Source organism: Copadichromis virginalis, linkage group LG3 (genome assembly GCF_057382275.1).
Source record: "Copadichromis virginalis isolate Kocher_CV1m ecotype Utaka linkage group LG3, C_Virginalis_male_GT1.1, whole genome shotgun sequence".
In the NCBI taxonomy this organism is placed as follows: domain Eukaryota; kingdom Metazoa; phylum Chordata; class Actinopteri; order Cichliformes; family Cichlidae; genus Copadichromis; species Copadichromis virginalis.
The window spans coordinates 63,180,367-63,203,697 of NC_140620.1; the positions used below are offsets into that span (position 1 = coordinate 63,180,367).

The 23,331-nt window shown below is 41.8% G+C and overlaps 1 protein-coding gene across 1 annotated transcript in view; it reads left to right on the top strand.

The window, feature by feature from the left end:
* LOC146716552 (protein NLRC3-like) overlaps nucleotides 1-23,331 on the top strand; it is a 247,013-nt gene that overhangs the window by 8,392 nt on the left and 215,290 nt on the right. Inside the window, exons 5-6 of the mRNA XM_085441616.1 lie at nucleotides 453-629; nucleotides 3,824-4,000. Coding sequence (XP_085297742.1) covers nucleotides 453-629; nucleotides 3,824-4,000 — 354 coding nt within the window. The remainder of the gene's footprint in view (nucleotides 1-452; nucleotides 630-3,823; nucleotides 4,001-23,331) is intronic.

Sequence of the window (23,331 nt, forward strand, 5' to 3'; positions counted from 1 at the left end):
CCCTGAGCACTGGTCTCACAGCCAGCTGCACATAGAGACCAGTGTTGTTAGTCCAGGTCAGAAGATGACTTGTTGGAATGAAAATGAGCTTGTAGTTTGTCTGCTTTAATAATGTGACTGGAAAAAGGTGTTGGACTTCAAATATGTCCATTTCTTTCACACTTCACCTTTAAAAGTGAAGCCTTGTGGTTCCTGGAAGGAAAAACACGACTTTTTCAAGTCTTTGTCCTGTTTTTATGATAAATGTACGACTTTAATGTGAAATATTCAGAGTTTTTTCTCTTGTTGTGTTTGTTTGAAGCTGCTTCCTGTTGGCTTCAGCTGTTTGGAGTTTCCATTTTCTAAACTTCTACATTCTGAACCTTCTTCAGCTCTGAACAGATGATGAAACACTGAATGATTTCAAGCTCACACTTTGTCTAATAAACTTACATCTTTCATTCTTTATACAGATTGATCGACTGTGGTTTGTCAGAGATCAGCTGTGATTATCTGGCAGCAGCACTGAAGTCCAACCCCTCCCATCTGAGACAGCTGGACCTGAGCCTGAACAACAAGCTGCAGGATTCAGGAGTGAAGCATCTGTGTGGTTTCCTGGAGAGTCCAGGATGTGGACTTGAAACTCTGGGGTCAGTCAGCATGTTTTAGTTGTGCTGAGATGAATATGATGTGAAAGTTGTGCTGACACTAAACTGCAGACATCAGGCTGATATTATACTGATCCACACTGAGGATCTTCATGGTAAAGTCTGTTTTCTTCTTCTCTGGTTTAGTCCATTGACTGCAGCAGAACAATGTTCACATTTCAAACAGTGAGACTCAACGTATGGCCCGTGGCCCACACGCGGCCTGCCCACCTTTCCTGATTCAGAAAGAGGGGACCCTGATTAACTGTGTAGTGTTCTTCCTCACAGTTCTAAGTATCAGACACAACAATGAAAAATCCACAGCTGACTGTCTTTAGCAGGTCAAAGGTCACGGCACACAGCAGACAGTGGGAAATATTATAACTCTGATCATTTATCAGCACATATCCATATGTATAAAAACAAAGCTGACACTGTGAGACTTGATCAGAGGTGTGATCATCACAGCAGAGGCCTTTGTGTCAAAGTCACTGAGGATCAAACAGAAACACATGAAGCAGATTTTCCTGTTCTGGCTTTTTATAGCAGATAACCTTCAAAATATTCTGCAGTCCATCAAAAACTGAAGCAAACCATGAATCAACATGTGAACATGAGCTGATGCTGCTGAAGTGAAGCAAAGTTACAGAGGTTTGATTACAGACACAGCTGAGAGTTTGTAATCTGTCATCATTTTAAAAGGTTTACATTTCTTCAGTATATCCACATTTGCAGCTGCTACCTCAACCTCCACTTGTCCAACACAACTGCTGTCCACTGCCTCCATGACATTGTGATTTTGCTGTTGGTCTTCTGTCAGATCTTCATCAATCACTTCTGCATGGGGCACACCTTCAGACTCTGCAGCTGCATAACGAAAGCCTGTAAGATAAAATTAGACATAAGGTAAATGTACACCAATATTCCAATGACAGGTGTGTGATTCATCTGGAAGTTATGTGCGGATTAGTGTACAGTGATAGCAATTTAGTATGTTTTTAGAGGGGGGGGGGGGTTGTTTACCTCCGATGGGTGCTCTTTTTCGCTTCCGTTGCGTACGCCTTGAGTGCCGGTCCGAGTCTGATACAGGTATGTCGTCATGCCCCATGTGCAGTGTTGGTGCCCAGTCTGGATTTGTTACATCCATTTCATATGCTGGTTTGCCTGCAATAATGCCAAATCATAAGCTACTCAGTCGACATGATGTGGTTCTGCAGCATCACACATTAGCATGTTTTATCTCATTATCTATGACCTCAGCACGTTGAAAATAACACTAAAAGCCTTTCAAGAGTGATATGAATTAATTTAGAACTCACCGGAAAGAAAATGCCGTGAGCAAACCAACAAAAAGCTGGGGATTGCAGAGAACTCGATATCCGCTCGTCTCACCGCTGCAATCCAAGCCTGACGTCTTTGTTTAGTAATATCGGATACATGGGATCCCTCACGTTGCCTCCAGGATGGAAAACGATGAAAAGAGAGCCCGTTATCCAGCTTCTTGCCTTCACGATCGTGTGATCTAACGTTGCAACCGACAACACAACACGTACGATCCATAGCTGAAATGGTATCCTTTGGCTGGCCTACTGTCATGGCGGAAGGGGGCATGGCCCATCTCCCGTGACATCACGCTCCAAAGCCCTATAGGTGGGAAAATGTACCATGTCGACCAATCAAAAATGATATGGAAACATGACATTTGGTTGTTTAGCAAAAGGGGGAAGTTTTAGGAGTGACCGGCAAGAGAGAGCGAGTGAGCGAAAGAGAGAGAGAGTTTTGATACGTGAGAGATTTGTGACGTTTACCGTGTTTGGTCTCAAGTTAGTTTGTTGTCTTGTGTATTTAGTGTGTAGCTGTTGTTTTGTTTTGTGTGTCAGTTCTACTAGTGATCGTCACAGTTGCTGCCTTAAAGCCAACAAAGGCAGATTGCAGTGTAAACGCTGAGTGACACACCTGCTGTCAGACCTGCAGGTTTATCCCTGTGCTGTTCTCATATGTGTTAGAGTGACACAAACTATTGTTTGACACCTGATTGTTCTGTAAATAGTTTGAAATGATTATATGAAAAACGTCTGAGCCTTGGCTGCATTTTTTGGTAAATAGTACCATATAACTTTGTTGTTTGCAAAACGTGTGCGTATTTTTAAAAGTGTACAATCTCTATTTGCATTTCAAGTTATGAAGATGATTCGTTAAACATGTGTGTGGTTTTTACAGTCAAAATATCACTTTCTACGTGTATTTTAAATTTTGTCTGAATTTAGATAAATTGTGCTGATACAGTTGGTCAAAATGAGAAAATAACAGATTGGCAAGATGAACTGTTTTTAAAGGTAAAATATAGAGGCCACATCAAAAGTAGTCAAGAAGGGTTAAAGGCTAAAAGCAAAGTTGTCACCAAGTACTGTTTATATTTGTGTGTATTGCTGCAGTTTTTTTGAGTATTAATTTGGTGCCTTTGTGTGAAATAATGGTATTGTGAGTGATCCATATAGTCACAAAGAATAGCCACTTGTTTCTGTGCTACCAAAGTTCCCCGGCTTTCATTCAAAATGTGTTTATCGTCAGCACCTGCACATTAAACTACTTAAACATTATAAATGTCTTCAAGCTCACACTGAGGCCTGTGGGGTACTATCAGCCACTGAGACAGTACACACATTTATATGTGTTTGTATATGAATATTTCATACTTTAAGACTGCCTGTTTATTTAAGGGAGATGAACAAAATACATTGGAATTGTACAAAATAATATCATGGATGATAAATTAAATAGATTTTAAGTAGATGCTTGTGCATTCTTAAAGTCTTATATGTTGAACTGAACTATGTGATCTGTTCAAAGCCTTAATCTTAATTTGAAGTGAAATGTGCATTTTGAGTTTATACACTATGTATATAAGGCGACCGTTTCCTTTTGCAGTATTTTTGTGTGGTGTACTTTTCTATGTCTTAACAAAAGGGGAACAAAGGTGTTTAAGTTCACCTAGGATGATGTGTTTTAATTTTCACATGGTCTTGCTTGAATTTGACCCTGACAAAGGCGTATGAACTCTGTCAGCTGTTTGGAGTTTCCATTTTCTAAACTTCTACATTCTGAACCTTCTTCAGCTCTGAACAGATGATGAAACACTGAATGATTTCAAGCTCACACTTTGTCTAATAAACTTACATCTTTCATTCTTTATACAGATTGTGGGGCTGTGGTTTGTCAGAGATCAGCTGTGATTATCTGGCAGCAGCACTGAAGTCCAACCCCTCCCATCTGAGAGAGCTGGACCTGAGCTCCAACAACAAGCTGCAGGATTCAGGAGTGAAGCATCTGTGTGGTTTCCTGGAGAGTCCAGGATGTGGACTTGAAACTCTGGGGTCAGTCAGCATGTTTTAGTTGTGCTGAGATGAATATGATGTGAAAGTTGTGCTGACACTAAACTGCAGACATCAGGCTGATATTATACTGATCCACACTGAGGATCTTCATGGTAAAGTCTGTTTTCTTCTTCTCTGGTTTAGTCCATTGACTGCAGCAGAACAATGTTCACATTTCAAACCTTCAAAGAAGAAGAAAAATCCTCCACTGGATAATTCACTGTGAAACTCTCCAACTCTTCATTCCACCTTAAAGTCTGTCTGACACTGAAATCCAAAGCAAAATGTGCGTTTGCTTTACAGACAGCAGTCCAACACAAACATACACACGTCATCCAAAACACAGTCCAACATCCAAATCTCCTCCACTGCCAGCATGAATGATGGGAAAGAGAAGGAGGAACACTCTGACATTCAGGGTTAGAATGAGTTTCATGAAGCAGACTGTGAAGATCAAAGCTGCATTAGAAAGCTTACATGAATGAATGAGTGGACAGAAGTGGACAGAGATCATCTGAAGCACTTCAAAGGCTTTAAATCAGCACATTTCTCTTTATTCTTTATCAACTCTGTTAGTTTCTCTCAGTTTTCTGTGGAATGAAGCTAACAGCAGGCTAATAAGATGCTGACCAATAGGTTTCTATTAAAGGTTGTAATTTGTATATGAAAAAGTGCTTTGGCTCAGCAGGGATCAGCTTACAGGTAGAATACAGCTGCTGGATGGGATTAGCATGTCATAGCTATCTACCAAACTGCTAACTGGGGGATTTCAGGCCATCTATGGATCATTTTTGCTAACTGTTTATTCAGCTTAGGCTCACAGGGCTGCAGCCTGTGCCCTAGCTGTCATAGGGCAAGAGGCGTGGTCCACCTGCACAGGTGAGCAGTCCATCACAGGGCCAACAGAGAGAGACAGAGAAGCACTCTCTCACATCCACACCTACAGCCAATTTAGAAGCACCAATGAACCTAAGCAGCATTTCATTGGACTGTGGGAGAACATCCAACCTCCACAGAAAGGCCAACAAGCTTCAACCTACAACCTTCTTGCTTTAAGGCACTAGTGCGAACCACTTTTCCCCATTTCAGCCCAAATCCTGCATCTTCCTGTTTCTGACTCCAGGCCAGCTCCACTAACACTTTCTCATCAGACACTGCCACCTAGTGGAGGAAGTCTTAGTTCCATTTGAAGCTTCAGATTACAGTTAGTTCCTTTACAAAGAGGTGGAGGTGGTGGGGCCACAGCACCATCATCACTGAGTGCCATAGGACACTTAACCTTTGTTTCCATATGCTGGGAACTTCCTGTTGTTCCAAGGAGGACTGGAAAATGTGTGAAAACCTCCCAGTCAGTTCCTCACAGCACACTTCAATCATTTCCCTCCCACAGCATCAGGACCAGGGCTTTTTCTCTCTTTGGTCCCACTAAGAGATTTCCACACAAACACCTCATCAGTGGGACTCTCAGAGCTACCAGCCCTTTGCTACAATCACAAAGCTCTTCATTGAAATCAATGATATCAAAGCTGGAATCAAATGAGTCCAAGTCTTCTGCTGATTCAGCATCACATTCATCTTTGCTCCTTGTTCTGCATCCCCACCATGGACTTCATTCCTTTCCAAGCCAGCCTTGAGTGTCCTTTATTCAGCTCATCCTCTGCTTTACTTTTACACCTGATTTTAGCTGCTTTATCTCTCTTTCAACAAGTTTCTGTGCCTCAATCTTTTTCTTCTCTCCCTCATAACAAGACAGCTTCTTCTGCCTGAGAACATGTTGGAGTGATTTACTAATCCAGGGCTGCTTATTGGGGAAAATACTTCCTGTTTTCAAAGTAATCCCCATTTTTCCCAGAAAGAAATGTAAGTAGAAATCGATGATCTAAGTGAGAACATGAGCCTTTAAAAAGTCCCAGTGGGTGCAGTCAAAGCAGTCCCTCAGTCCCAGTATATAGTCTTTGGTCCAGACTGGAACAACTGTGTGCCCAGTTTGAGCTCTCTTCAGTCCTGTGACCTGACAGACCCAGAGGGGCCATCACATCACATTTAGAAGCTCCCCTAATGGAGCCACAACACATGTCCAACACTTAGTCTGTCTTGTTGGACCAACTGGAAGAAATGATTCAAGGACTTAGTCACAGAACAGAGATTCAAATCTCCAAAATCCAACTGGCTGCATCAGGACATATAGTCTGAAACTCTGCACAGTTTCCTGTTTGAAGCTGCTTCCTGTTGGCTTCAGCTGTTTGGAGTTTCCATTTTCTAAACTTCTACATTCTGAACCTTCTTCAGCTCTGAACAGATGATGAAACACTGAATGATTTCAAGCTCACACTTTGTCTAATAAACTTACATCTTTCATTCTTTATACAGATTGAGTCGCTGTGGTTTGTCAAAGATCAGCTGTGATTATCTGGCAGCAGCACTGAAGTCCAACCCCTCCCATCTGAGAGAGCTGGAGCTGCAAGGAAACAACCTGAAGCATCCAGATGTGAAGCAGCTGTCTGATCTTCAGCAGAGTCCAGACTACAGACTGGAGACTCTGGTGTAAGTAGAGTGATGGAGTGAGTGGGTGGTGCTGTCAGCAGTATTGTACTAAACACAGTCAGTATGAAACAAAGATCCAGTGTTTCCTGTAAAGCTGCAGCTTCTCAGTGAAGCTGTGAGAGGAGAATGGTGACAGGCTTCAGGATTGGACACAAACACTTCCTGTTTCTGACCTTTATGGTCACCATGGTAACGGCTGACACGCTCTGATCAAACACTGTCAACAGCCAATCAGCTCTCTGAACAAAGCAGCACGCAGACCAATGACTGCATTCGTTTCCAAGTTTAAAGCAGTGAAGAACACAGTCTGTAGGTGAGGAAGAATTTAGTGAGAGCAGATGTTTGGATGGAATTCCTCCAGTTAACAGCTGGAACCGTCCATCTGGATTGTTGGGCTTGTTGTTGGGGTTCCTACAGAGCTCAGAGTGGACACACCAAGGTTCTTCTAATGAATGAAAGTCCAAACTCAAACTAGGAGGGAAAAACATTTTCATCAACTTCAATAAAAATCCAAAGATTAGAAAAAGTGAAGCAACAATGAGTCCTAGTACAGTCCCAGCACTGAAGTCCCTGCTGCTCTTTATACTGGATGTGCTGCATCACTGACTGACAGCTGATGAAGAGTCTCTGGAAACACTCGTTTATCTCCTCTGCTCTTCCTTCTTCTCTCTGCAGGTGGAGCTGATGATGGTAAACAGGACGGTGTGTGTGCTGAGAGAGGAGGAGCTGTGTCCTGATGATCCAGAGAGGTTGAAGCAGCAGCAGCTTGTGTGTAGAGACGCTCTGACTGGGCCATGTTACTGGGAGGTGGAGAGGAGAGCTTCATCCAGCAGTGACTGACAGAGGAATGAGAAGAAGTGCAGATGACTGTCAGTGCTGCAGAGTGAACTGCTCTGAGAACAGCTCCACTGTCAGACACAATGTAGAGTCCAGCATCATCCCTGTGTGTCCCTCTGGATCTGACAGAGGATCATCAGTGTATCTGGACTGCTCTGCTGCTGCTCTGTCCTTCTACAGTCTCTGCACAGTCTCTGTCTGACTCTGGCTACATTTTTGGCATTTATATTCTTGGTTGCTCTCTTTATATTTTTCACATGCAAAATGTGCCCATCTTTGGCAAGATTCACACTGCACCTGGAAAGGAAAAATAAATGGCTCATATTCTGTTTGGTGAATACTATTACTCAACATTTTAATTATGATTGGCAAGTAATGATACTAAGACTTATGTGTTTCTTTTGTTTTGTTTTACCATTTCAATCATGCTGCGGTCAGCGTTAGCATCTAACATGGAGCAAACAATGCAGTAGTCCTCAGCGTTCCCTGAAACACAATCATAGTTAGGTTTTAATCAAACATTATTTATTGAATAATTAAAAAATAATAGTACATTTTTTCCAAATATACTTCCTGGAAAATTAGTCTAAATTAGACTTTGAGAAGGGTCTTATCTGAAAGTGTTTGAAGAGCACTATTTGTACTGTGCTGTTTGAAAAGCACTATTTAAATTGGAAGTACGCACTAACGTGATAAGGACTTTACTGGACTTACCTCGATTTTCAAGTAGGGTGCAAGCTATCTGCATTCGCTCCAGCACAACTGGCTCTGTAGTGGTTGACACCTCACTGACCGCTCCAAAATCAAGGTAGTGTTCTGCAAACTGTGAGATTGATCATAATTAGAATGTAAAGTCTTAATTAGGTAAAGGATAGGATAATTATAAGCCACAAGGCTTCAGCCTTTTCCTTTTTCAGTTACTGTATGATTAAGTACTTCTATGTAAAATGATCATCTTTGTTGTTGTTGACCGAAATAACTTTCACTTCACTTAAATTCACTTAAAGTCTTAATTCTAGCTAACAAGAAACTGAATCATTTGAATACGGGTTACCTTTAACAGTAAAACTCCACAACTGCTGGAATCCTGTCGCTTGTTGTGTTGCATAGTCTGTAACTGCCACTCCATGGTGTCTTCATGCCCTCTCATCCTCAGAAAATTCCTAGTTGAACAAAAATGTTTGTAATGAAACAAGATTTTATTTTTTTAAATCTAAGAATAACACCTCAGTATCATACATACCTCCAGTTGCGCAGAATTTTCCTGTCATAAACACCTTCATTCCCATGGGGTCTATGAGCAGTATTTTCTGTGCAGAAATGTTGACAATCTAAAGAAAAAGTTAAATTAAAAATTACAATTGTTTGTGCCACTGAAAACTTATTTAAAAATAACACTTTGTGCAAGAAACTGCTTCACAACAAATTATGCAAATTAATAACAAAATGAACACATACCACAAGAATCCAGTGTGTACCAAAGTTCACAGGGCACAGCCACGTCTTCAACTGGGAACTTCATCTGTGGGATTGGAAGTGCAGAGTAATTTGGATTTACTTAGGTACCATGCGTCTCAGGGTGTTTTCAAATATAGTCTTCTTTAAAGGAACCGAACTCTTTCCTCAGCAACAGAAAGGAGTCAACTGTTTGGACCACTTCTGAGCTTTCAACATACCAGTTGAGGCATCTGAACTGCCCAGAAAACAACGAGCTTGCAACTACTGAACAGAGCAGGTGTGCAGCATTCTGCACAAGTATAGAAAAATGTTATAGAACAGTAAATAGGGTTTTTTTTTTAATTTCAAAATTAGTAGGTAAATGACATTTCTTACTTACCTTTCGTCTGTCAATAACACGGTGCAGATATGCATCAATGACCTGTTTTGAAAAATCTGAGTTTATACAACAACAGCAACAATTTTTGAAGTAACTGCTTGAGTGCTGTACACAAAAACATCTAAAGGAATAGAATTGCTGATAAAGGTTCTTTCTGCATATACTGAAACTGGGTATTATGATGTCACAGATGTCACAACATCTGTGTTGTGGTTGATAACATTTTTTCCTATTGAAGTGAATGGGTGAAACCTTATCAGAGTTTTGCAATATAAACCCCCCACCTACTCGCACATTTTAAACTATTAATGGTCTCTGCACTGCAAATGCTTCAGAAGGAGCAGAACTTCGAAATCAGAATCAATAATGATAAGTTCTCTTACCTCATCAGAAAGCCACCGTGACCCCTGCAGTGTTCGAAAAGAGGAATCAAATAACTTTTATGTTCCAACAACTGACTCCAGGCGCCCAGTATCCTTTGCACGCCATAGCCTCTTTACTAAAAGAAAAATATGATAAGTTAGCTTAGGCATGCATGAGATTTGTAGTGGATAAGCTTGGTAAAGGCCAACGGGCCACAACAGGAAAAAAGTCAATACAATAGGCATGCATTTACACGCAGAGAAATAGGAAAGGTACAGCGGGTGGGCAAAAGAGAAAATTACTGACAGGCAGATCCATTTCCAGACTTCCACAAGCTCAGTGCACGTTGCATGTTTCTTTACATCTAATATGAGTTGAAGACTGCAAAATGCAAACAAAGTCATGCAACAGTCAATTAAGTTGCAACGCCAAACTGGCAACAAATGACCAACTGGTCAAAAAGAGTTGTTCACTATGTCACCTTCATTTTCTAAGCTTTGTTTCTGGGAGGGAAGTTCTTGTTCACGCGTTTCTGGTCCTGGAACACAATTAAACTCCTTGTGTCAGCCGTTTTGGGTGCATAATGAATCCTCTGGACTTTGCTGGCACTGAGGGTTAGCAGTAGGATGGCAGGGAGGCATCTTCAGGTCTGTGCTGCTGTTCACTGTCTGACTGCGAGTTGGGTATTTTTAATTGTCACTGATATTTACATGGTGGCTTCTTCTGTACGGCTTGATATGGTCAATGCTGTAGTGATTTCTTAAAGTTGCTCCTTCTGTGTTTTTTAATCTCACACATTTGCCAGCGATGTCTTGAATGGTGTAGGGTCCTGAAAAATCTGGATCAAGTCTTCCTCCCTTCCTTCCACGTTTCATGTTCAAGAGAAGAACTTCATCTCCAACGCTGTACACAAGGTTTCTGTACTTCTGGACTCGTCTAGCATAAGCTTCCTTTTGTAAGTCTTGGGACTTTGCCATATTTTCCTCTACAGTTTTTTTTTAAACTTGCTCTTGTGCGTCTCTTGTAGAAGATACAAAGTCACCGTAACTCGACTCCTCAGGGAGAATGATGGAGGACAGCTAAAATTTTCACATTTTAAATTACAATTAGTCCACCACCAGCACCTTTGTTTTGGCCACATTCAGTTTCAGGTGATTCTCCTCACGAACCGACCAATCAGTCCTCTGTACTCCTCTTCCCTTCCCATTCCCTCTTTAATCCAGGATCTCAACCAGTTTGTTATGTTCACTCTTATAACTTAACTGGTAAAGTAACAACACATTTTTGGTTGTTAGTAACTTACTTTATTAACCATGTTGTGGAACGGCACAGGCATATCAATGCGCACATGCACCACACTTGGTGTTCTCTACTTTACCACAAAATATAGACTGATTTTACTAAATACATCACAGTTCCTCCCATCCAGCTTTGATGAACACATTAAGTATCAAACAACCGAGATATTTTCAGGTAAATGCCGTAACCCAATAATTGTACTTAAACTGAAATATGACACCTACTCAGTGATTTACAACATAGAGGTAGGTTGTTTCCTCTTAAACATTTTAACCGCTTTCCTTACAAAATGAACTGGAAACCTATAAGTTCAGTCTCTGAGGTGCTCTGCGATTTCTCTCAGGGTAACGTCTGCCTGTTTGGTCAGAGTCCATAGTGCTCTGTGTGGAAAGTTCAGGTGTTTGAACATTGGTGGTTTCACGTAAACCCTGAACCTCAGGTGGTGAAGCGAGGGCAAACTCTTCTGAATCTTGAAGTGTAGATGTGTCCTCTCGGGTTGCTCTGGAACTACGTGACATTCTGCATCTAGAATCTGATCAACATGTCTACACCAGACTAAGTTGGCTCCAACATTTATGGTGTATATCAGCGGTCCGGTCCGTGAACGAATCGTGCCAGAATGCCATTTCTGACTTGGGTCTCTGTAGTCTCTGGCGAGAACTCTTTGTCCAACATTGAAGAACCTGGTTTTGTTTCTTGTTGCTTCCACCATGGAAGACTGTTTATCTTGGACATCCTTGCGAATGTCTGGTTTCAGCAAATCTAGATGTGATCTCAGATCTCATCCCATGAAGAGCATTGCAGGTGTGTGTCCAGTTGTTGCATGAGTGGTAAGACAGTAAAAAAATTGTCAATTTTCTGTTGTAGCGGTTTCCCCTCTGTGCGACTGGCTGGTTCAGCTTTGTTGCAGGATGATGGTGAGCTGAAGTGATATGTCGTATGCCGTTACTCCCAAGGAAACACTGGAACTCCTCTCCAGTAAACTGATGACCATTGTCACTTACGAGCTGTTGTGGCGGACCTGTGCGTGCAAACGGTGACCAAAGACTATTGATCGTGCTGGCAGCTGTTGCTTGCTTTACGGGGAAGATTTCTGGCCACTTTGAGTGGGCATCAACCACAACCAGGAACATTTGGTCCATAAATGGGCCAGCATAGTCTATATGAATGCGTTGCCATGGAGCAGATGGCCACTCCCACGCGTGTACAGGTGCTGTTTGAGGCTGGCGCAGCGTCTGCTGGCAAACAATGCAGGATTTAGCCATATTCTCCATTTCACAATCAGTGCCTGGCCACCAAACATAGCTTCTAGCAAGACCTTTCATCTTAACACCCAAATGTCCGTCGTGCAGTGAGTCCAGTACCTTTGTACGTAGTTTGGGTGGCAGGATGACACGAGTTCCCCACATGACACATCCTTGGCAAACGGATAGTTGGTCTTTGCGGGTGGAGTACGCAGAGAACTGAGTGTCACTACAGGACGGCCAACCATTCACAGTAAGATCGTTTGACAAGATTGTGTTTTGGCTCGTTTCTCTTTTCACCTGAGCACTTGTGACAGGTAGGGGTTCCATTTGTGTAACATGAAACACAGTAGCTGGAGCAGTCATTTCTTCGGTGGGTTGCATGTGTGGAAGACGTGAAAGTCCATCTGCATTTCCATGTAGCTTTGTCCCTTTGAACTCAATGGTGTAGGTGTGTGCACCCAGGAACAAAGCCCAAGCAAGCGTGCCGCAGCCATGGTTGGAATACCTTTCTGAGGGTTAAAGATGGACACCAGCGGTCGGTGGTCTGTGATCAGGGTGAAGTGTCGTCCATATAAATACTGATTAAACTTCTTCACTCCCCACACTAGACTGAGTGTTTCTCTGTCTATCTGCGTATAGTTGTGCTCGGCTGCATTTAGGGACCTTGAGGCAAAGGCAAGTAGTCGTTCGGATCGATCAGGCATTTTGTGAGATAGCACGGCACCAATGCCATATGGTGAGGCATCACAGGCGAGGCGAAGTGGTAGATTGGGGTCAAAGTGTGTCAGAACCTCCTCTGATGTAATGAGCTGCTTAACTTAACTAAATTAAATGCCTCTTCATAGTTTTTTGTCCATTTCCATTTGACATTTTGTTGCAGCAGAGAGTTCAGCGGGTGCAGGACTGTTGAAAGGTTTGGTAGAAACTTGTGGTAATAATTAATTAAGCCCAAGAATGAACGTAGCTGACTCACATTTTTAGTGTCTGGTGCCTTCAGGACTGCTTCAACTTTGTCCTCGGTTTTGTGGAGCCCATGTCTGTCGATCTTGTGTCCACAATACTCAATGGCATCCTTGAAGAACTCACATTTGTTTTTGTTTGCTCTCAATCCATATTTTTCTAGCCTGGCCAGGACTGCTGTTAGGTTAGCCAGATGAGTCTCCTCATCAACACCAGTGACTATTATGTCATCCAGAAAACACTGTTCCTGGAATGCCTTGTAGGACCTGATCCATGGCACGTTGCCATACTGCTGGGACACTGGCGATACCAAATACCAGCCTGTTGTACTGATATAGGCCTTTGTGAGTGTTTATCACCACATATTTCCTGGATGTCTCTTCTGCTTCCAACTGGAGATAAGCCTGGGCAAGGTCAGTTTTTGAAAAGTGTTTGCCACCTGCGACTGCTGTGAATATGTCTTCTATCCGCGGAAGTGGGTACTGATCTATGTGGAGAACTGGGTTCACTGAAACCTTAAAATCACCACAGATCTGCACTCTGTCACTTGCTTTCTTGCTTACTGACACTATTGGTGTAGCCCAATCTGACCATTCCACCTTGGTGAGTATTCCTTGCTCTTCCAAGCGCTGGAGCTCTGCTTCGACTTTGGGGCGTAAAGCATAAGGTACAGGACGTGCCTTGTGAAATCTTGGTTTTGCATTGTCCTCCAGTATGATCTGTGCTTTAATATTTTTCAGGGTGCTGATTCCATCTTTGATCACCTGGGCACGGTTATTAAGTTTCTGTTTCAGTCTTTCATCCACAGAATGTGCACTCAGGCCTCGTTCCAGTCTCATTGACATAAAGTTCCAGGTTGCGTTTCTTTTTCTCATATTCCACTTTCACTTTTCCCAGAGGAGTTATTCTTTCACCTGTGTATGTTTTCAGTTTCACCGAGGTGTGTTTCAGTTTCAGATTGGGGAATTTGTCTCTGTAATCTTCATATAAGATCAGTGAGAGGGCAGACCCAGTGTCCAGTTCCATCTGTAACTCAACCTCTTGTATTTTTGGTGTGAGCCATATTGCATCATTGTCTTTCTCTTGCATTGTGTACAGCTCCAGGCATGCCAAATCCTCCTGAGAATCATTTGAGTCTTTCTCAGTTACTTCATGCAGCTTTCGGTCTCTTTTGCACATTTAGTTTTTGTTTGATGCTGCGCAACAAGTTGTATGTTTTTCCTCCCATGACACTCAGGAACACAGCAACTTTCCTCTCATCCTCTATTTTGTTAGCCAGACAATATTGTTCATCTCTCACCACATATGTTGTTCAATCCTCTTTGCCATTATCAAAAATGTCCATTTGTCCAACGCCTCCTGACATTTTCTCAGTATTTTCAAAAACATCCTTCACTTAAAAGAACTGATGTTACTCACGTCCTCTCTGCAGCGCACTAGCCAGGCGAGTGAGTTAGTATCCACACGGATGATTAGTTGTTTTTGCCGTAACCTTTTTCGTGTCTTTTGGCCACTTTCACAAGGATTTCCCCCTCCTGTCGTCCAGTGCACATTGGAGATCCGTTTTAATGCCATTTTTCGGCTAAATTATCCACACCCACTGCCGCGCTATGCATTCTGGGATATGTTGGGCCACGAAGTCTACACTGCCACAGCCTTAAAATTCAGGGAAATGAAGGACGCATTTCACGGCCGCATTTGGAGCAGCCTTTGAATTGGGAGAGCCTTCGGCGCGCCGCTGTGACGTAATCGGCCTTGAAATGCGTACTTTAAGGCTGCAGACCCTGAATTGGGATACAGCCACTGACATGAGACAACCCTTCACAATAAAACAGGAAACAAGAAACAGACGCAGACTTGACACTGAACCTATACTAAACACGAGACACAACCTAAGAACTAATCCCTCACTAAGAATAACAGAAACATGGAATACCAATAAACAAAAGCATCGGGATACAAACCATAATACAAAGTAATATAAGAACTGAAAATGCTGGGTCAAAATGACCCAGAACCGTGACAAAAGCCCAGAGTTCAGTTTGGTCTTGAATTCTTTTAGTTTCTTCTCCACGTTCAACGACCGATTTACTTTTTGGTCCTTTGTGAGATGAATTTCCAAATATCTTATTTCTGATTTAACAGGAATCTTACAGTTTATCATTTATGGCAAAGAGTTCACAGTTATTAGGATTTAACGTTAATCCAGATGTCTTGGAGAGTTTTTACATTTTTCACTAGTTATTGGAGCTTGATTTGTTTTATCTTGAAGATGGCTGTTAGAAAGTGTGTGTGTGTGTGTGTGTGTGTGTGTGTGTGTGTGTGTGTGTGTGTGTGTGTGTGAGTGAGTGAGTGAGTGAGTGAGTGAGAGAGAGAGAGAGAGAGCGCGAGAGGTTGCGTCTTGATTTAAATCGAGTAGTTAATAGTCAGTAAGTGTCCGGCTGCTCCTGTATGCGATTAGAATGATGCCACCTTCTCCCATAGTCCAGCCAATGATGCGATTCACATTCATGTATATACGCAGCTAATCAACATGGTTGACAGGCTATAACAGCGTCCTTATGTGTTTTAGCTAGCAAAGCGGCGTGGCTGATGTGGAGTGATACATCTGCTGTTGTCAGGCCTGCAGGTATCAGGCTGTTGTTCTCCTTTATCTCATAGTGGACAGAAATTATTTTTTGCAGTGGCACAAATAATTTGTGTGGCATCAGATTTGATGCCGAACAGCTGATTGTTCTGTAAATAGTTTGAAATGTTTATTTTAAAAACGTCTTGGCTGCATTTTTAGGTAAACAGCTGCAAAAAACTTTGTTGTTTGCATAACTCACATAACTCATAACTCAAACATTACAAAATCCAAACGCTGAACTGCACCTATGCCACAGAGCTTCATTCCAACACATCAGATTAATGACGTTCCTTTCAATAAACCTTGGACACACACAATTAACAGGAGTAACATCCCCACTAATCTGCCTGTTAAACCTAGCTAACCCAGCCTAGTCTTCCGTACATACTGGCGATGGGTATTTATGTACCTCCATACCGTCAGCTGTGAGGAAGACAAACTGTCTTAAACACAAACTGCGGCGGTACTCCCAAGCCAATGGCTTCAGCCGCCTGATGCACAATAGAAAGCAAATCAGTACAACGCCTAATGCAGGTGAAACTGCTGAAACCTAACAGGGGAATAAGACTCCTGATTGAAACAGCTGTGTGAAGCCACAGGCTTACTCTAAAAGGCAACAGCGAACCATAAAACTCTCACCAATCAAACTATATATAAATAATCTAATAAAACCTACAAACTCTTCTGTTGACAAGTTGTTGTGGCTCCTCCAGCAAATGGCCGCAGCAGGCTAAACATGAGGACGCTGATGACGACAACAACAAACACATGAGATGCACTTCTGCACTATTTGCTCCTTTAATTCCACATGTTACTGTCCACTATACAAATCAGCACATCGAACTATTAAACAAATGCACAGACTGCACAAACACAATGACTGCAACTCACAAAGAATTACACCAATTACTACACCAAACTACAACATCGGCCTGTGGCATCAATTAGTGCATAAAACATACATCAAGTTACAGCCAAAAATGCATCAAAATGACTCAAGCTGGGGTCAACAGGTTTCCCCTCATGCTCACCCGACCTTTCTGCTCATCAGGTGCGGTGAACAGATGAGTGCAACCACATTTATCACCTAACACGCCCACGAGTCACGCCTCACACCCGTGCACCAATACAAGGTGTGCATTTAAACCAACCCTCTTAATCCAAAACAAAAAGGAACAACTCATATGGCTCCTACACTTGCGCTCAAGAACTCAGTCCTATATTTTAGGTTATTCTGAATAAATCGTTCATGCCCTCTCTTGGGAAAGAAGCTGTCGTGGTTCCTGGTTCTAAATCTAGTCGTCCAAAAGTTCTAAACGACTTCAGGCCTGCTGCCCTCACCTCAGTCTTTGAACAAATCATCAGAAATGTGATTATGGAAGACACTGAACTTCAGCTTGATTCAATGCAGATTGCACATAAGCCCAATAGAGGAGTGGAGGACGCGCTTTTGATTCTACTTCACCTGATTGTCAAACATGTAGAGAGTAAAGGACTTCAGTTCATCGATTTCTCTGCTGCTTTCAATAACACAGCCCCAGATTTCGATCAAAAGACTTTTAGAACAGTTTGAAATCCGGACAAACCTGAGCAAGTGCAGTCATATAAATATCTTGGGGCCATTGAGTCTGTTTTATCATGAGAATGATGCAGGACAAAGTCTTATAAAAGCAGCTTTGTCCCTGCTGCCGTCACTAAACTTAATAATAACTGTTTTTCTGATTTGATTAATCGCGTCTAATTTCCAAATATGTGTCTGTCAGGTTTAAATCGATGTGTGTGTTTGTGAAGGGATGACAAATGCTATTATTTTTCTGTAAAGCAAATTTACGTAAAAGTAAAGTAACCTTGATATGTCAGGATGTAGATGTCCCACCCAAAAACGTCATCAGCCCTGAAACATCGGTACTGTTCAAGGCAGCATTGCTGTCCACACGTCCATCAGAGTGTTAGAGGTGGCTGTCACAGATGTTGCAGTCTGCTCTCTGTTTCCATGAAACAACCACACTTGAAATGATCATTAAAGCTACCTGTACTAAAGGAAGCTGAGAACATGGCAGACGTGGGACTGACTGTGATCAGACTGTGACGATTGTTCTTGAGCAGATCTACAGGTCAGCTGTTCCACATCATGTTTCTAGGATGGAGCCGTTTGGAATAATGCCGCCCTCTGCTGGACAGATATCGTGTTGTCCCTGAGTCCTTCTGATCCTCAGCACTTTCTATCAGGAGACAACGCACTCAGGTCCCATCTGACGTTGTTCACTTGATGTTCTGAAGCCCAGTACGGACCTTAACACGGGCTCCATGTGGACATATTAGATTAAATGTTTTTTAAGACCAGTTTCTTGAATTACATGACGGTGTGATTTTTATTTTGTGCTTTTAGTGCAGAGAGAGTCTCTGTGGAGGTTGGATGTTCTCCCCGTGTTTGTGTGGGTCCTCTCAGGGGACTCTGGCTTCCTCCCACAGTTCACAGACATTCAGGTAGTGGGGTTAGGTTAACTGGTGAATAAGTGTGAGCGTGAACGGTCGTCTGTCTCCTCACCCTGTGTTAGCTGGGATCCACTCCAGCTCGTACATGCCCGTCAGGCACCGTCCTCATACCTGTTCTGGTAAATCCAGTCCTGGAGGACACAGCTCACCTGGAATCTGTGTTCATGTTATAAAATGTTACATTTCATTAGAAGTTGGTTGTATTCCAGTTTTATGTTGCAGTTTTCACTTTTGAAAGGGAAGGTTAGTCCAGCTCAGTCAGATGCTGAATGCTCTCTTTCAGTACGTTGTTGTATTAAACGATGACTCAGCAGACGACACATTGTAGCCATGTTAAAAATCATGCAACAGACCCTTGGTCACGATGTCGTTGTGGGGATGTCTAAAGGCTGGGTTCCTTCTAATAACCGTAACAAGTGTTTATGGCGCTCCTTGTGATGCTGGGTCAAAGTTCAGCCTCTGAAGACCTCGACGTGTTTGAAGTTATCCACAGGCTGCGAGGTCCACTTCAAAGGTGTTCTATGTTAGATGTTGGTCAGGTTAATCAAAATGGAAACTGTTGAGTTTACACATTAACCAACATGGTCCAGCACTAAACATCGTAACGCCTTTAGTTTTTGGAGAGAGGATGCTGCCATCAAATTCAAAATGGGCTAATATTTTTCTTTAAATGTTTCATTTTCTCACTTTGTTTAAAATACTGGTTTATAGGATTTGCAAATGATTGAATTCTGTTCTTAATCATATTTAACACAGCGGATCAAACGTGGGGAAGTGGGTGTTATATTCAGATTGTGGGATACATTTAGGAAATGTAAAACTTTTGATGTTAATGTTGTTTATTTGCAGGGTTTAAAAATAAATGTGTTTATTGTTTGAAACTCATACTTGGCCTTCTACTCTTCATGGCTGCTTAACGAAGCTAACAGGGTGGACAGTCTGAGGAGCTGGGAAAGAAAAGCGTCTGAACTGCTTTAAATTTCTTGAAGACATTTTATCCAAGAAGTTTCTTCAGTTCTGAGAGAACGGCGCGGCGGTGGGTGTGGATAATGTTGCCGAAAGAAAACGGCGGAAGAGGGGCGGCTGAAGAGTAAACTTTCAGAAGTAAGTACTGAATATTATGTCACTTATTTATGTGCAAATGTTTAATAATGAAGAACATTAAAACATTCCTGTTGGCCACATGTCGGCAAAGTTATGTGACATTAGTGATGTTTGTACTTTCAGCGTTTACTTGGTTTTAAAGCCTTTACTTTAAAATATACGCTGTTCAATAGTCGACCTTAATCCTACAGAGAATGTGATGATTTTGTGGATAATTAAAGTCAGTCATTTATCCACAAACACAACAAGCTGAAAGTCAGTGATGCTGCTCGGTTTGCAGTCCTGAACATCACGGCACAAGCAGGATTCACTGCACTGTTAATGTTAGCTATGTTATATTGCTGCCTCTGTTCGGTGGTGTCGAGCCAAACGGACTTTAACGTGTGTTTGAACGAGCTGACGGTTCACTCGTTAAGCTGAAAGAAAGATGCTTTAATCACAGTAGTCACACATGTGTCCACTGCACCATCTGGGAACTCTTCTTGTTTGCACTCGTAATAACACAAACACTAAATCCTCCTTCTCTGGTGCTGTTGTGTAGCAGTGTATAAACCTGAGACTGTCACCTGTCTGTCTGTCCTGCACAGGGCTGAACTGGGACAAAAAATCGGCCTGGGCATTTTGACTAGAGACCGGCCCACCAAAAATGTGACGTCATTCAGGGGTAAAACCGCAAAGGATTCTGGGAACTTGTGGCAAGAGGTACTAGCGCATGCAGGCTTTCAATTGAACTCAGCTACAGAGCGATAAAAAGAAACACAAAAAATAGCCGGTGTTGTGCCAAAAAGTGATTGTCTGCCAAAAAGTGATTGCTCGTATTTAAATTGCTATAAGTAACTTGTTGGGCTATAATATGTGAAACATATGTCAAATGCATCCCTCATGGATGACATAAAGTCATCTCTCCATCTCCATCTCCTGCTCTTTTATTTCTCTCTCTTGCTCCATCTCTCTCTGCTGCTCTTCTGTCTCCTCTGTCACAGACTTCTCCACTTTTGATGATAAATCAGCCTGGTGCAACATGTAAGGATTGGCACAATTTGTTAAGATTTTGAGGAGTTTGAGAAACTAACCTTAAGCATAAAATAAAATTTACTATCAGTAACTTCATAGCACCCGCCCAGCAGTATATAAACTCCGTCATGCTAGCTAGTACCAGTTATTCTAAGCGACTGTAAAAAGTCAGCACAACGAAAACAAACTACAACTAAACTTGGTTTATATCTGACACAGATAGACAGCAGGTCATAACTTCTTACCTGAAGTTCAGTTCCTCTGCCACTATGACCGGTGGCGACCTCGGGTCTCTCCTCCTCTTGCCTCCCCTTTCCCTTATCCACCTGCTGGCCTCCACCACTTGCTGATGTTGCTAAATCTGTGGAAGCTATGCCACAGCTACCGCCAAACAATTCACTTATTTTTACACATTTGGCAGCGTCTGCCTGAAGGGCTTGTTTCTTGGCCCTTGGCCCTAATTTTTTCTGCACCTTCTTTCCTTTTTTTGTTCTCCATTTTCTTTAGTTCATCTATAAGATTGCTAAACAAGGGGGAGGGTGCATCCGCCCTCCTCGGCTGTAATTGGTCCAGCCCAGAGTCGATCATGACCAATTGGCCAATCCAACACCTTTCATTATTTATACCCTTCCAAAAAAAAAAAAAAAAATCGATCGGCCCATAAAAGCAAAAAATCGCCAGCGGCCCACCGGGCAAATGCCCGGTATGCCCGATGGCGAGTCCAGCTATGGTCCTGCACTCTCTCTCTGTTTCTTTCTCTCTGATTGTGGAATAAAAGTATGAACATGTGTTTATAAGTCACACTTGTGTTTGAATCCTGCAGCTTATCACACATTTGATTTCCATGTGTGACGACTGCAAGTGTCCAGAGTGAGGACAGACTGAGGGAGCCACTGCTGCACATCATCTGTGAGGCTTTGCAGCCCTGATGATCCACCAGGACAAACTCAGCAGTGTGTGAGGAAGAGGAGGAGGAAGAGCCAGCAGCAGCTGACAGATGGAGAGAATAGACAGACTGTTCCCTGTTTGTGAAGGACTGCTAGGAAAGTTTAACATAACTGTCTGTCCTGAATCAGTCTTATTAGGTAATGTTCAAATAATGTTGTCATTCCAGTGTTTTCAGTGTGGGAGAAAGTACTCAGGGCCTTCAAGTTACACACTATGAAAGGCAGCAACAAGTTTAATGTTCAGAAACCTAAAGTCTGTATCAGCAGCAGAATGGAGCTAAAAATAAATGTTGGTTTCAGTTCTATGAAGCTTTGAGTATTTTGGATCAGTAGCACTGCTGTGTTTGTTGCATCATATTGCTGTAATTGTTTATTTGCTTTATATATTCTGAGCTAAGTTGATCTATAGTGTTACATCATATTCTATAAGGATGTTATGTGTTTGTAGACTTTCTGCCCAGTTTGACCCATTTAGCAGAAGTCAGCCTGTTTAAGGCTCTGATGTCTATTCTGTATGACTTAAAGCAGTTATGACATGGTCTGATTTTCTCACCCAATAAAGGAATATTTCATTTATCAGTCTACTCTTCATTCTATCAGACACAGTTATCACAGCTCGTACATTTGCTTTTTACACATATATGTAAGCACTGAGCCACATTTAGTAATGCCAACATATTAAAAGAACAATATTTCTCTCTTATATATGATACATCTATATACACACTGTCACAGATACTTGAGTGTCTTTGAGTGAAGATTTAAGGTGATAGGAAATATAAATAACTGCAGCTTGAATCTTTGACACAGAGTTCATGCTTCAGAGTTCAGATGTTCAGAGTTCATGGACCGTTGAGGCTGCGAACTTTAAGGCTGCAGACCCTGAATTGGGATACAGCCATCGACTGTGGAAACCTTGCAAGTGGATCGTAAAGGTTGTTACAGAGTCTTTCATGTCTAAATTTGCCGTTAATAATTATATAATTGTAGGAATCATCTAGTTTGCTTACACTGATTACGTTGGCACTTTGTTAGCGCTACAACAACGGTCAGACCCCCGAGGCATCTAAACTTTAGTAAGAATGTGCACTTTTGACACCTCTGGTTAGCATTTAGTGGTCAGTTTCAAACGTATTTGATTTTTGCTTGTTATGAACAAATTCACTTCACTACTTTTCACGATCTGTAACATCAATGCACATTGTTCCATTTACTGCATATTGCACTTTATTCATGTCTCTCATTCCACCTTCAAAAACATTGTAAAGGTCGTCACAGAGAGTTTTATATATGTATAAATACTAATATTCTCTATTTATTCTGTTTTATTGCCCAGATGTTAGTTAGCCTTTGTTCAATTGTCTTTTATATGTCAATAGATACGTATGTCACAAATAAAAGTTTCTTGTAAATTATGTTTTTGTAAAGAATTTTCTCCCAAATCTCTTACATGCTAACTGTAACGTGTTATTTTTGCTAAAACCTGAACTTAAATGTGTATATGGTGTTTATCTGTTTTTCTCTCTGTTTTAGATGCAAATATCAAATTGGAGTTCTGCCTCCAGGCCAGAATTGCAGGAATGCACCACGTGTTGGCTGTTTCACTGCCCTCTGTGCCCCACTTTCAGCCCTGCTGTCAGGGCAAAGATTGAGCAGCATATAAATGGACACATTCAAAGTGCTTTGCCTTTCAAAGGTATGTTGGTATTAAATATACCTCATAGTTAAAGTCATAAATATGCACTTCTTTTCAGCACCTCTGCAGGTCTTTGTTGACTTAAAAGTTATTTTTCACATTGTACAGTTCAGTTCATTCATCAGCGAGAGAAAAAAGTGTTTTCATTAAATATTTTTCCTGTTCACCACATTTCCTGACAGCTCTTGTGATCCACACCATTTTGCTTTCATTATTGAGGACGGCTTGGATATTTTTGTTAATATGTACAATCTGATTGTTAGATAAACTGACTGCATTCTATACAACTACATTTAAATTACATGTTTTTTCTTTTTTTCTCTCTTACAGACAAAATGATGTGCCGGTGCACTTTCAC